The sequence below is a fragment of the Copadichromis virginalis genome, linkage group LG13, assembly GCF_057382275.1.
Source record: "Copadichromis virginalis isolate Kocher_CV1m ecotype Utaka linkage group LG13, C_Virginalis_male_GT1.1, whole genome shotgun sequence".
Taxonomy (NCBI): domain Eukaryota; kingdom Metazoa; phylum Chordata; class Actinopteri; order Cichliformes; family Cichlidae; genus Copadichromis; species Copadichromis virginalis.
Window position 1 is genome coordinate 9,517,186 of NC_140630.1, and position 16,197 is coordinate 9,533,382.

Below are 16,197 nucleotides of genomic sequence, written 5' to 3' on the forward strand. Positions count from 1 at the left end.
ACACACACACACACACACACACACACACACACACACACACACACACACACACACGCACATATACATACAGTGCCTTGTCTTTGTAACCAAGGGGGTTACGAGGGGAGGTGCGTGTAAACTATTGTGTATTGTGTGAACTGTTTTCCCAATAAAAGGCAGCAAGCGGAGGCCGGATTTGGGGGTCATCTTGTGGTAGATACCAACAAGGCCTCCCTTGCAAGTAAATCGATCGATCGTTGACTGTCTTGTTTTCTTCATGATGAATAAGTCTCTAAACCAGCGGGGCTTGTGGAAACACAGACCCAACAAGGACATCAAGGAAAATTTGTCACATTGAAATACCAAAAGACACAATCATATACCCAATATATGCACAGAATACCACAGAAATAAAACAAACAAACAGTGGAGACAACTGCATGTCAGTCATCCAGGTACCTTCAAACGTGGTGCTGTGATTTGTGCTGCTCGTTAGTGTGTTTCTTTGACACTTGTAATTTGAGTCAAACCACAGACGCAAGACACCATGGTTGTTAAAAATAGGCAGAACTCAAATTTCGAGAGAACCCCAGGACTTCTGAAGAACCTCCCTGCATTTCTGAGGACATGTCCATAATCTTCAAAGCCTCGTTTGCCAATAAAACAGATTTTAGCTAGCTCCTACATTCTTTGATCAAATAAAACCAGGGACCATTTTCTACTGTACTCTGACAGCTTTGAGACTGATTGTGTGTGTTTGGTGCGTCTATCAGAATTCATGCTGGCATGCTCATGTTTATATTCATGTTCCACTGGTCCTGTCATCCTGTCTGTCTAGGGCACACATTGAAACATACGCACACAAACAGACTCAGGCTGTCAGGCACCAGAGTCACAGGAGAGCTTCAAGTAGACACTTGACAGTTAAACTGGGCTAAATCTTTTCTCAGTATGACATAAAAAAAACTAATTAACCTAACTTTGTTATTCAAAACATTTTAATTACTGGTGAGATGGTCTTTTATTGCATCCAGCAAAGACTCATGCCATCCATGGATATGCTTTTGAATTTGCTTTATTTGTGCTGTCAAAGGTTTTGAGCAGCTGTCACATAGAACCCATCAGTGAATTTGTTCACTCAAGACAGACAGTAAACAAATAACAAAATCAACGGTGACTCAACCGTTCATTGTGATTCATCAGCTAAAGAATGGAAATTACAGTTTGTGCACAAAAGAGATAGAAAAGTGGTGACATCAATGTAAGAGAAACAAAGTTCTTTCTTTTTGCAAACACCAGCATGAGAGTCACAGTTTGTGAAATTTTTCTCTCTGATGTTTGTCAAAAGCACCAAATCCCATAACAAAACTTAAACAAAGCATCAGCATTGGTTTAATTAGCACTCAGAAATAATAAAAAAACCTAAATCTGATGCATGAACGCACAATACAAAGACTTCTAAACGTTCTCAATCTGCGTATTTGTTCTTGTTGATAACATTTGTTGCCAGAAAATTCTCTTGTGAACATAAGTAGAATTCCATTTCTGTGGATTTATCTTCTTTCTGTGTTTTTTCCTCGAATACCTATGTTTCCCTCGGGTGTGAACGCACTCCCATAAATAACACACCCACATGGACCAGGTGATGAACAGCAAGATGTGGGCTTAGTAATTAGAGGGCAGTGGAGTATGGAGTGGTTGTACATCAATCTCTTTTACCTTGTTTCACTTTTTTCCAATCATTCCGTCTTAACAGTCCCTCTCTGTCCCCTTGATTTCCTTTCCATTGATTTTTTTGTCTTCATCTAGTTGTCCCTTTGTTTGCGTCTGTGCTCTTCAGTCGGTATTGTTCATTGCATTTAAACAAAACTGTGTTCAAAACTAAACCAGGGCCCGCATGTTCATGCAATCAGTGTGTTTATTGTTGTTTAACCACTTATCAGCCACCAGATCCACTGGCAACCCACTTAAGACAGATTAAGATCAATTTCTTTTCATGGAAACTGGCATACTCAAAGGAATAAGCTTGTGAAACAATAATTGCAATGCATATTTGACACCTTTTGGTTTTTAGTTTAATGTCTGAAAATGCCCTTTTTTGGCATGTGGCTAATTTTAACCTAACCTTCCCATATGGAAAAGAAATAGAAAAAACTTATAAAAGATTTGCATCAGCTTTAGCTTGCTTCATATAGTGAATCATATAAGGCTTATATGATTTACTCATGAAAGTGGCCACTTTCTCATTGCTTTCATATATTGTTTTAGGAAGTATCCAAAACATACAAGTTTCATTTATATAATTTTTCAAGGGATCTTATATCTGTTTTCACTCTTGTATGCTTTTCATACAAGTTTCACACAAGACAGATACAAACTTTATAAGAGTTATATATATCTTTTCCATATCGGTTAACCCTAAAGTGTATGGATCCCAGGAGACCTGGTGGATTTGAAAAGTGTGTGATAAGCTTGAGTAACTAATCACTTGCTTACCATCAGGGAAGAATAGCGAGTTCCAAGGTTTTAAGAAATAAAAATTGATTTGTGGTGTGAGATGGGCTGAGGAACAGCTGTTTCCTGAGTCATCTATGCATACAATTAATATGGTCCATTCACCCACGTTGCACACAATCAACCTGCTAATAGGCCAACTTAATAAATCTTAGTAAAGGACAACTAATGCAGCGCATCTGTGACATCTCATGCCAGTATACACGTCAGCCACATTCCTTCCTCTACACAGAAGGATAATTTAAAAATGCATTTCGGTGAAAGTGAAAAATTCACACTTGGATACAAGAATTTTGCTTAACTAATCTTCTGAGTGAAACATCACCCTCAGATCTTTATCGCTGCTATGCACCCAGCCGCTACAGAGACAGACAATTAATGTTTACGGGTCAATTTCAATCATATAAAAACATTCAAACATTGGAGCCAGTCTGCTAGCGCGTCAGCATGATGTCGCCTCTCGGCCTCGACTTTTCACGCTAACTACAAATAAACTAAAATCAGGCATGAAAATAAATTCTCACACTATTCCACAGATTTTTCACACCTATGCACATATGTGCTTATTCATCGCTCAAATTATGCACAATGGGAAATCATCGTCATTGGGATCTTTGCACTCATAGTGTGTATTCTTACTGGACAATACATATGGCCTCACCCTTTAAGAAATGCTCAAATTTTGAAACACAACATTGCAAATATAATGATAATGAGGATGAAATAAGAGCAAAAACTGTAACAGGCCCCATGACAGCCTGCAAAAGAAAGGAAAATAATGCGTTTGGGACTCGACACTATCAAGCTGCTCTCTAATGTGGATGATTTGGCCCTGCATTGTAAAGACACAATGTTAAATGCATGCATAATCTCCGGCTATCTTCCAGCTTGTCTGGGGAATATTCTCCATGAGCCACACAATGCCAAAAAAGACACACACAGAGGGAAACAGGTCATTGTACACACACGAATCACAGTGACATTTGAAGGGAGGTGAATGCAGGTTTTCTGATTTGAGATGAATGTCATGGATTTGGAAGAATTAGGTTGGGACTGTGTGTCAGTGTAAGTGCCAAATTGGTTACACGATCTGGTGACCTTAAGGTCAAGACTTGGCAGACTTTAAATGTCGTTACAAAGCTGCAATCTTAGAAGAAAAGCTGTGCAAAATTTGTACCCTTCCCCATCGTTTCTTTGCGAACATACTCTCTGGAGGGCTTCAAAGGATGAGATCCTGATTGACTATAAAACTTGCGTTTGGAAGGCAGGACTAGGATGACAACAAGATGTTGTCTCAGTGATTTTTGTTTAAGATGAAGGAATATTTGAAGCTCATTTAAAGTCATTGTAATCTCAAATTCAATCTAATATGCTTGAGAGGAGATAAGACTAAGTAGGGAAGGATAATAGAGAGAGGGACAGAAAGAGTATAAGAAGCAGAAAAAGACCGACAGACAGAGAGCGGGAAAGGAAAGGATAGAGATGAGATTAGACGAAGCCAGCTTATCTCTCTGTGTGTTAAATCCACAGTATCAGTTACAGCCACTCTGGACTTGGTCAAACCAGCAGTGCGTGTCTGAAGAGATGAGCTGCCAAGTAACAGCACGTCTTCATCTGGGCTTCTTGTTTGTGTGAGTGTGTGTGTGTGTGTGTGGCAAGTTTGGAAAAATGTGTGTGAAGTTCACGTCATTTGTTCACAACAACACAAGATGCCCAAAATTAGATGTGTGAGATTATTGTGCCTCATTTCATTTTGTTAAGATAATAATTGCCCTTTCTTATTTTTATTCTCGTCTTTCTCTCTTGACACCTTTTAAAAGCCTGAAGGAGAGTTGTTGGAGCCATATTGAATCATTTTCCTTATGTACTGCAAGTTTCGGACCATTGTTATTTTTCCCTGTTAGTACTCCTGCCTTTTTGGTAATCTCTGACTGTAAGTGAGGAAAGCACACAAAAATGGACATTGTGGTAAAAGTGTGGGAAATTGGTATAAAGTGAAATATTAAAAAATGTGCCACTGTTTCAGAAATCTAAATATTTCATTGCACCTCTATTCTTGCTATGAACTACACCGAATAAGCCTTGAGCCTTATTCGATTTATAACTTCTTGAGCGGCTCTATAGGAAACAATCCACAAAGATCTGACACAAGAGCTGAGAGATGAATCTGTCCCATCACTTGATCCACCTACTGTTTGCAAGGGACTCATCAGAAGAGGTGTCGTGGAAGGGTGGCCATCAGAAAAGTCATTCATAAGTACCCACGACTGGACAAATTTTAAGTTTCTGATTCAAACTGTTGTCAATATGTATGGAAACAATCAGGAGAGAGGTTCAATAGTGAGTGTCTACAGCAATTTGTAAAGCATGCTGGAGACAGTGGTGGTTTGGGGAAGAATTCCAGCCAGTAGTGTTGGAGATCTTGTGAAAATTGATGGAATTTTGAATATGGAAAAGTACAATCAGCTTGTGATCCACTGTGCAATATCATCTGGAAATGGTATTTTCAACATCTTTATTTTTATTTTTTTCATTTATACATGCTATTATATAAGATACTGTAACTTGTATACAATTACAGCTTTTGTATTATGTTTTTATTCTTTGGATAAGAGTCGTGCGGGTAATCCAAAGGATTTTGTGCTAACTCGGTAAGTTTTAAATATGTTGTGAATGAGTCTTGGTGCAAAACCCAGTGAATGAAGCTGGTGATAAGTGAATGGAGGTGTGACTTTTCAGTTGATTACAGCTAAACAAACATTTATACTACACAATAATAATATAGCAGAACAATTATTGTAAGCATTTTTCATACTATACATGAAAAAGCATTTGTTTCTATTTTCATTTATAATTTTCACAGCGTGAAAATTATTTGTTCCATCAGTTATTTTGGCTTTATTGTGTTTTCCCTCTCCTTCTCCTCCGCTTTCATTTCCACTCTCAGTTGTTTCACAGCTGGATGCAAACTGCCAGTTTGATCTACAAGCAACCAATCAGCTCGTAATCTTAGACACTTTGAACTCACACAGTGCAATCAGCTGCAGGTTTAAAGGCTCAGAAAAAACCAATCAGTCTCCAGTCTCCAGTCTGACATGATTTTGAACCTGATTTTGTTTGTCATATGCGCTTGTGTGGGCTTGTTTTTCTGTGTTACAGTTAACCTGTTCTAGTCTGCAAGCATTACAATTGTGGATTGTACAATAAAGTAAATACTATATTGAAACTGTACTGTATATGTGTGCAAGATGAACCAAGGGTGTGACAATAAGTCTGTCCTTTGGTGGAAGTTGCTCTCATTACCTTTAAACAGTTCTCTCTTTAAAACACACACACACACACACACACACACACACACACACACACACACACACACACAGACACACACACACACACACACACACACACACACACACACACACAGAGCACTCTGTCAGGCTAGACAAGCTAATCCCAGATAAGAGAGCAAAGACAACCCTTTTCATTAATGGCATCAGCTCACCAACAAAGGCTGGCTGACAGGCTGGCTAACTAAAGCACAAACAAACACACGCACGCCCACACAGGATAAAGTTATTTGAAGACACTAAAGTGACTGAGAAAGATCCAGGCAAACAATGCCCTGACAGAAACCCAGTTTTAAATGCAGCAGCAAATACGATTTCTTTCTTTAAATCCAACTTTGTATTTTGATGTGCACCGTAATTATCGGTGACATTTTTATCGCAACAAATCACCGGTCCCAGTTTAACTGTGTTAACAATGATTGACTTCTTTCTGATAGTAATTCAGCTTATATATACACAGTTGCTGAAATCCTAAACATTGTTGATGAGTTCGGGCAGTCTGAGCTGTGGAAAAAGAATACACGTTGGTTTATCTTGAATAATTGAAAATGTTTGAGTGCTCCATCCAGATACACTGATTCAACTTTCCGATTTTTCCTTACGTACATTATTGAGCATGCAGCAAACTCGTGCCAAGAAGGTAAATCCTGAAATGCTGAACCAACCCTTCATGTACTGAATAGCACTGGTGTATTGAATAGTAAGTGCAGCTATAAAGCATAGATGTTCAGTAATTTTTCAGTCAGTGTTACATTTGCGCATTTGAAGAAATCAGTTGATGAACATTATCAGTAGAAAGCAGCCGATGGAGATTCTCTGGAGCTGAAAATAAAGCCAGCTCTAACTCTTCCAGGCACAACTTCAGCCTTCCTTCAAAATGGAGTCAATCCCCATTGACTCTGATGTAATGTCCCAGCATTACAGCATCAATGTTTTTACAAGCCTGCTACATAAAACTAACTAACTAATAATAATAATTGTGTTGGGTCATGTACGGTTTGATTGATGTCCTGACACCGGAAGCTGATGCTGAGTGGTCTCTGCTAGCGTCACCTCAGCTAATTTGAGAGATTTTTAAAATACCTTTCGGGCTATTTTTAAATCGTTTGTCTGATTTTTATAAAGTCCTTGCAAGAAGTTTGAGCTTCAGCTTTGCTGAGTAAAATTCTAACATCCCAAGTCCATTAATTAGGACTAGCTAGCTAAGTAGTTTATGGAGGCAACTTGATAACCAAGCTAACTAGCCTTTAGCTGATAAATTAGCACTCCACTCTTTTTTCCTAATATGGTTTCAAAACTAACATGGTGGCATCTAGAACAGGAGATAAAGTAATAGTTCAGTCAAAATTTATTTAATATATAATCATCTCACAATACAGCAATTAGCACCATATGCCATTTTATTATAAAAGCTGCACCTCATCTATGACCATTGTTAATCTGTCCCTGGAGTCAAGCAGTAGATGTGATAATGTCCAAATACTTTGGAGTGAACTAAATGTGCAATATGCTATACTGTCCGTTGAGCAAGACACTTAATAAAGAAAACAAAGCAAAGAAAGAACAAAACAAAACAAACAGACGCTGCTTAAGGATGTTTAAAGTTTAAAGAGCTGCAAAAGCTTGCCATTTGTTTGTGAATCCTTTTCCAAATAAAATCCACAACAGAAGTGACCGACAAGAAATGACAGTCAGTCATACATAAAGAACAGATTACAGCTATACCTTTCTACTCACTATTTCTCCTTCCTGCTTCCATTGATGAACTGCAGTAATGCCTCTCTGCCTCCAGAGGGCAAATTCCCACAAGTAACCACTGAACTGTGAAAATTCTGCAGTGAATGTGAAAAAATGCTGCCGTTCTCCCTTGTCCCTTTTCCCTCTGTCACTCTCTTTTGAACTGGGTGCCTCTACTTTATTTATTGCACGTGTTCATTTGGTGTCTAAATTTCCATATTCATAGCTAAAGCATCCTTTGTCGTTATACATGTTCTTTGTTCCTTGGATTATCTTTAAATTAATGCATATATTTTCTTTTCCACACTGTGCGTGTTTCTCAAAGGCATTTTCACACTGCAGGCGCATCACCTTCTGTTTGCATAATAATGTCTGATGCTTTCACTCTTCACAGGACACAACCACCTGTGCTTATATCAGATCCTGGCAGTGATGTAACATTAGTTTTAAATATTCTTCCCCCAAGATTAAGATTAGGATACACTTTATTTGGCTTCACCAGAAAAACAAAACACTTTTTCATTCTTCAGTTCTGTGAAAAATTATTTAAAAAAGCAGGGCAAACACACACACACACACACACTCTCACACACACACACACACACACACACACACACACACACACACACACACACACACACACACACACACACGAAACAGAAGCCTAAAAAAAACTACACATTGGACAAACACCCATTTCCAGGAGCATCTTTCATTACTTGGCGTTTAGTGTCTTGATGCTGACAGGAATTAATGTTGTGTTTCAGCTGGTTATGTACCAGACGCTAGAAGCTTAAATTTACTGTATGAAATGTGGGTAGGGCCAGACGCTATTTTTTATACTTACTTGGTCAAGGCCTGCACAAAAATCAGCTGCAGGCAACAACGATTCTTAACACCAATGATTTTCATGGCAGATTTAATCAACTGGCCAGTTTGCGATTTCAGATGAACTCATCCCACAGCAGATGATACTCTCTCAAACTGCCTGGCAGAAAACTATCATCAGTTTCTGTTCAACACTACAGAGCTTCTTTCTCTACTCCTCTCTATCCCCAAAACACACACACACACACACATCCTTGTTCTTCTGCCTTTGTTGGGCAGAAACACACACAGTCACTCTCACGATTACTCTCGACGTTATCACCCATCTGGTTAGTGTTTGTCCAAACCACACAGGCCAATCCACTCTCCAGTAACCAAAACACACACACACACACAAACACATGATGCCATGAAACCACGAAATTACTCTAATTTGTTTTTAGACAGAGAGGGACATTTTGATTGAGGTTCCTGATATTTTAGGTTGCACCGATTGTTAGGGTGCAGGGAACAGAGGACGTCTGAGAGCTCAGACTGTAAAACTGCAGCTGTTCATACTAAAAAGAATTTACACCACACTCTCTCACTTTCTTTCACACACACACACACACACACACACACACACACACACACACACACACACACACACACACTCCAGTTAAAATCAGAGTTGGACACAGGGCTTCTGAGTCTCGCCGTTGGTCTTACCTGCGCTTACAGTGATGGCTTCTATGAACTGGTCTCTCCAGCTGTTGGTTCCCACCAGCAGAGCCAGGTTGGTCTTCTTTATCAGCTTGTCCACTGTGTTCTGCCAAAGGAGAGACAGATTATCAGTCATTTGCATCTAGCATAGGAAATCTCTTGGATTTCGACACAGCATGAAATAAACTGGCACTCAGCTTTCACAGGAAATGCATTTTTTTATGAATTTCCAGGGACATAATAAAGGTGAAAACATAAACATACTCTGTATCAGTTTCATACAATTCATGACTGAAGCTATAAGACGCACACTGCAGTGAAATATTAAAATTCAAGATTCTCTTACAGCTGCATCATTCCTGTGCATCGCTTTATACATCTTCCCCAGCCTTATATTTGTGATATTTCTGCAAGAATTCAAAATATAGTTTTCACTACCATTTATTAAATAAACATTTAGATCTACAGTAGACTTGTTTGTTTTTCTTTCCATATATGTCTCTGTTTACGTCCATTTTCCTTCCTTTTTCTTTCCACGGTTTCCTTCCATGTGCATTATTTTACAGTATTTACATTTTTATTACAGTCTTCTTCAATAGGAAGAAGCTAAAACAGACTGGGGTAACACAAACAATCCAGCATGCACACACATATACTAATTAGTGAGCACTGGGGGAATGCACTCTCCTTTTCTGAGGGAAGCTGTGATGCTACTTGTGTTGAATGGAGCTTAGGTGTGTAAATAGGGCTTCTTAGCTGTGGACACAAACATGCACAGACACAGCCAGCTTTACTCTGTCTATTGTATCTGGAGTGTTCGCTTAACTGCATTCACCTAGGTTTTGTGCATAATACCGTCTTCTACGATTGCCATTTTATCATTCTCTAATGCTGTTACTTTTATCAGCTTTGCTTTCCATCTCTTTTCTTCGCTCCCTCAATTACTTTGGACTCAGTCAGACTGAAACATGCATATGCATGGGTTTCCTGTTTGTATCCATGTGAATTTCCGCTTTATTTTGGGAGGGCCCCATGCTGGGACTGAGGAACGTTATGTATTTTTCTTCTGAAAGACACATGAAAAGACTTCTTGACTCTGTGTTTATCTTAGAAAGGGGTCAAAATCATCAAGATTGGTTTCATCATAGAAATCTAACAGACACAATGTTTGCTTTAAATGAGTGAAAACTAAATTATGTCAAAATCAAAAGAAAGTAAGTACTAGTGAAAATTATACTTGAGATAAAAGCTGCAATTTGCACATTGTAAAGTCAGTATTTTGTGGCTTATGTAATTTAATTATAACTTAACTAAAAATAAATTGTTTTTCCTTTGGATGACAGTAATTACATAACTACATAAATGACTTGAGAAGGAGTAAGTTAATATTTTGGGATGACAGTTTTTCTTACAATACTTTTCTAATCTTCAGTCAGTAAGCTGAACTGGAGTTTAGTTTTAATCCTCCAGCAAGTGGTGCTATATAATCCAGTGATGATTGAGCTAAAAGTCACAAGTAAAATTAAAAGATAACACAGTCTGACAGGCATAAAATTATACTTTTGTATCAACATAATTCCCAATGAGCTTTTATCCAAAAACTGGTATACAGGTCCTGAGTGAGTGCCTATACCCATCTGTAGAACAACATGGAGGCTCTGACATAGAAATAAGAAAGCTTGCCTAATAGAATTTAGATTGTGTTGAAGAGTAAATGTGGTCATATTGTAGATTGCAGTTCAATTTCATGAGAAGTGTAGAAATTCTCATGATTTTGAAAGTCTTATGAGAGACTTTTTGCCTTCTAGGCATTTCCATTTCTAGTCCCACATTTCAATAAATTGCTCCAGACATTTCTCATTTTCCCAGCACCATATTTAAAGAAATAATCAGTGGCTCAAGACTTTATTATTATTTATTTATTTATTATTATTGTGCTAAAAACACAAGGGTAAAAACATTGTAAAACTTTTTTTCCTTTAACCTCTCATCCTTGTTCAGTCTCTAATGTCACTCTACATCTGCCAGTGGACAGTACTTTAGATAACTATAGGATCTCTTTACACACACACATACACATACACACTGAACTACTTGACAAACTATAGTATCCTGTCAAGTGGCAAGCTATTAGTGGGTGCTATTAGCTGTCTTTTTAGAGTGATTGTGTAGGTGGAGCAGGAGCAAAGAACATGCATTAGTACACACAGTCCCACACATACACACACAAATGTAACATGGATGGTAATTACATCTGCACTCGTCTTAAGAGTCTGTGTGGGTGAAGGGAAAGGAGGAAATTAAGCAAACATAACAAATATCCAATTATTTCCTATATGTATCAGAAAAATTTGTGCATGAATATGTTATATGAGCTTTATTTTAATCCTTTGTTGCCCTTTTGTGAACATATTAGCATATTACTACACTCGCAATAGACAATAATAATAATAATACTAATAATAATAACTTTATTTGTAAATCAAAATCAAGTTCTCCATAGTTTGACTAAAACCACACAATAAAAAATAATCATACATGTTCCAGCATACAGACATGCAGTCAGCCATATGGTCTTATATTAATTCCAACATACACCCTTCCGTACACCAATTTGAGGGTCTCGAAAAGCGCTATATAAATGCAATCCATTATTACTATTATTATTATTAGATGAGAACTATGGCCAAAAATAATGGGAGAAAGATTAAGGAAAAGCTAACCTATAAAAAGGAGTTTTGAGCAGTCATGTAAAACAAACCACTGCTTCAGCCGATCTAATAATGTGAGGAAGGCTTTTCCAAAGTTTAAGAGCTACAACCTCAAAAGCACGATTGCATGAAGTTTTCATCAGCAGCCTAGCTGTTGCATTCTAAACTAGTTGAAGACACACAGAACGAAAAACATGTAAACAGCATGTCTTTCATCGTCACTTCCCTCTCTCACACCAACCGGTCGCAGCAGATGGCCCCGCCCCTCCCTGAGCCTGGTTCTGCCGGAGGTTTCTTCCTGTTAAAAGGGAGTTTTTCCTTCCCACTGTCGCCAAAGTGCTTGCTCATAGGGGGTCATTTGATTTTTGGGCTTTTTCTCTGTATGTATTATTGTAGGGTCTACCTTACAATATAAAGCGCATTGAATTGAACTGAACTGAATTGAATTGAATTGAAAGACAGGATAAGGAATACTGAGACATGTATGTGAAAACAATAATATATATGGGAGAAAATTAAAGCATGTATTCAAAGTTCCAAATTGTTGGATAACAGACAACACGTAGGTTTTGAAAGCAGACAGAGATATGTCTGCTTTTAAATATCCTATTGTGTCATGAAATCTTATTGTTCAAGGATGTTTGAATCCGAAAGTTATACTTCAGAGTAAAACATCCTCAGTTTTCCTGCCATCTAAACTTGTTTTATTGTCCTCAGATGAGATCTGTCATCTTTATCTCACCACACAAAGGCTTCATTTCAATCCAAAGTACCTAAACTGCATGCAATCTGTGTCCACTGCCATGTGCAAACTTACAAAAACTATGCAAACCAGTCAGCTGATATATGAAAAAGCATGGGATGTCTTTTTCTCCCGTTTGACTATATAGGCTTCGTTTCGGTATATTTGATGTCAGCAATGCAAAAGATTACACACTAAATGTCACAGTGTAACAGGATAGCTTTCTCCCTAGTATAAAGGGCAAATATAGCCCATATCCTTTTGTAAATCAATGCTAATGTGTCAAAGCACAATGAAAAAAGCAACACACAACTCTATATATGGCTACAGAGTTTTAAAAATGGTGGCTGCTATAAAATTCTGCTTACTCAACCAATCAATTCACCTCTACAAGCTGTATCCCCCGGAGTTCCTGTGAAGTGAAAAATGCTACCATTTAAACAGAGTCTTTTGGAGCTCTGACTTTTGTTCCTGTAGTAGAAACACACTTAGTTCCTGCACTGGAAATATAGTCAATGTGGCACCGCCTTACCTTGAATTCATATGATTCCTCGATGATCACCTCCAGTTTGACATGATCTCCCAACATTGGACGGCCCATTTCAGCTATGCGGCGTTCCTCTTCATCTTTTCCTGTCAGCGGCTCTTCTTCCACTTCTTCGTCTTTCTGCTGTTCCTCTGAAGAAACAAAACAGGGGACACAAACAGTTAGAAAAGAAACAGCAGTAAGCCAGTCAGTTGTGTTAATGCAGATTGGAATTTATGCAAGAGATTAGCTGAAAAAAAGATAATAAAGTGAGGGAAGCTAGTTGTGTAGCACACCAGAAGAAGTAGTTTCAAATAAGAAATAAGCTGATATTGTTATTTTATTTATTTATTTATTTTTTAAGTTTTCAAAATCAGTTTTCTCAAAAGTTAGCATGTCAGGTGAAACCATGTCAGGTGAAGTTGTCAGGTACAACTTCAAGGTCACATTCTGGATGATCTTGTTCTAGTGGAGTGATATCTCTTATACTACAATGAAGAGGACTTTCTTCTTCCAGTCTTTATGCCAGTCACACTGCAGTTACCATACCAAAGTGTGATGTAGCTGTTCAGGATGCCCAAACAGCTTTTATTGAGACCCAACATTGCCTCCATAAAACGGGGTTCTCACTTGCTTCATTTACCAACCTCTACACCTTTGGAGACAGAGCCTTCAGTGTGTCAGCGCCTACCCTGTGAATTCCCATCTGAGCTCGGCAGTGTCCCTTCATTTAACTTCTCAAAACCTTTTCAAACAGGCCTCCAACCTCTAGCCTGTTTACTTATTTCATCGTAGTTGCTGATGAGATGATGTGCGCTAGTGTTGTATCATCAGTCTTGTTTCAGCAAAGTATGGAGCAACGGACAGAGCACACAGCCCCGTGTGACCCCTGTGTTCAGTTTGATGAGGTCTTACTGTAAGCATTTACTGTTTGCACAGTATGCCAACTGTAAGGGCTCCAGAGAAGGTGGGAGGCTGGTTTTGATAAGATCCATGACTAGTCGGATGAATCTCTTCACATTAGTTGCACCTGCAGGTTTTCTTCTCTGGTGTAAGTTTCAGTGCCTTAAACCTCCCATAGAACTCATTCAGCTGGTTTTGGTGGGAGGGTTGTGTCGTCCACTTGCGGTATTATTTTACAGCCCGAATCTCCTGCTACATGAGCCCAGTGTCCCTGGAATCACAGAATTTGCTTTCAATTTTTCTTATGTATGCCAACTTAGTCTTCTTGATGGCTCAGTAGAGATCAGTTTTTGCCAACCTGAGCACTACTTTTACCCCCAATCAGAAGGCAGCATCCTTAATTCTCAGCTCTTTAAGGCTCTCTGATGACATCAGAAGAAGGGTTTGATAACTGTAACAACACACATACACTTGGAGCATACATGCTCCAATCAGTACTTGCAAAAAAGTCCTGAAGTGCTGTAGTTGTATCTGGCCAGGATGCAACTACTGGTCTGATCGGATTTGCCTTAATGCGTTTCAGTAATGTTCTCTATGCTGGAAAAAGCATAACAGAAATGTGATGTTTGTATACACCATATTAAATGTGTTATTGCGCCTGGTTGGAACGCTATTGGAATTTGGATAGAACAATTTAAGTTTATGTATATGAAATCTCCAGCAACCACCTTGAAACTGTCTGAATGAACAGTCTCTAGCTCACTGATGGCACTGTACAGCTGCCACAGGATGTCCTGGGTGGTGACAGTGAATTACTATAGCTGGTAGAAGGGTTGGAATTTCACTATCATATCTTTCAAAAGAAAATGAGTTGTGACAATTCCACTGTTGCTGCACCACATATAATGTAATGTATACACACAGTCCTCCACCTCAGGTCTTACTGGTGCTTACAGAAGGCTGTTAGTCTGTCCAGCAGGAATGCGACATCAGAAATGTTGCTACGGAGTCAGGTTTTGGTCAAAACAAAAACAATACAGTGTCTCGCATCCTGCTGTGTGTGTACTTGCAGCCACAGATAATCCATCTTATTCTCTAAGGAATGAACATAGGCAAGTAAGAGTGATGGGACTGATGGTCTGTTTGGGTTAGCTCGGACGCTTTCTTCATTCACTTGTGTGTCTGTGCACACTGCTTCATGTACGTCATACCCCACACAGCTCTGTCAGACCAGCTCAGTGATCTCAGCTTTCTTCAAACACAAAGTCTCCCACAGACTTCTCAAGGTTACGCCTCATTTTCAGCAGCATCTTTCGGTTGGTCCTTAATATGAGACACTCATGATGCTCAAGACAAACACAACAAATATGATGCCGTGTATTTTCCTCTAAAATTCCAAACTTTTTATCTGTAATGAATACACGGGCGATCGTGGCTCAAGAGTTGGGAGTTCACCTTGTAATCGGAAGGTTGCCGGTTCGAGCCCCGGCTTGGACAGTCTCGGTCGTTGTGTCCTTGGGCAAGACGCTTCACCCGTTGCCTACTGGTGGTGGTCAGAGGGCCCGGTGGCGCCAGTGTCCGGCAGCCTCGCCTCTGTCAGTGCGCCCCAGGGTGGCTGTGGCAACAATGTAACTTGCCATCACCAGTGCATGAATGTGTGCGTGAATGGGTGGATGGCTGGACTTTGGGGTCCTTGGGGACTAGTAATGCGCTATACAAATATTTACCATATAACACAAAACCCTCAGCGTACCAGGTACAAATACATTTTGATCACTAATTCTTCAAAGAGAGCTGGTGATCATATGCCATTATTGGCACTTTATTCATAATTGCCACTTCAAGTAGCAATCTTTGTCTTAAATTATTAACTAGAAGTGTCTGCAATTTTAACTTATTTAATTAGCTTTATATTCTTCAACTGTTTTAGCACCATTACTAAATGGAAAATACTTCCACTAGTTCCCCTGTTATCTCATTATCCCTGTCGCTCTGTCTTTCACACGCCACCCCCATCTCTTTTCTTTTCTCTGTCTTTATGGTCTGTGCCAGTAATTGAGATTCACCGTCGAGAAAGAACTCACTGCTGGTATCAAAGGGTGAGGCGTCAGACAGAATGGCCTTGATCATATTTTTCACGGGGGAACAGTTATCCATGCTGTTGCCTTCCATTATTGTGCACTGCATTGTGGGTCTACACCAACCCGT

General features: G+C 39.1%; 1 protein-coding gene across 3 annotated transcripts in view; it reads right to left on the reverse strand.

The window, feature by feature from the left end:
- slc8a1b (solute carrier family 8 member 1b) overlaps window positions 1–16,197 on the reverse strand; it is a 151,393-nt gene that overhangs the window by 21,204 nt on the left and 113,992 nt on the right. For all 3 annotated transcript variants that reach the window (XM_085477173.1, XM_085477174.1, XM_085477172.1), the window contains exons 6-7: window positions 13,093–13,238; window positions 9,114–9,213 (exon numbers count right to left, since the gene is read on the reverse strand). In XM_085477173.1, the coding sequence (XP_085333299.1) occupies window positions 9,114–9,213; window positions 13,093–13,238 (246 nt within the window). The remainder of the gene's footprint in view (window positions 1–9,113; window positions 9,214–13,092; window positions 13,239–16,197) is intronic.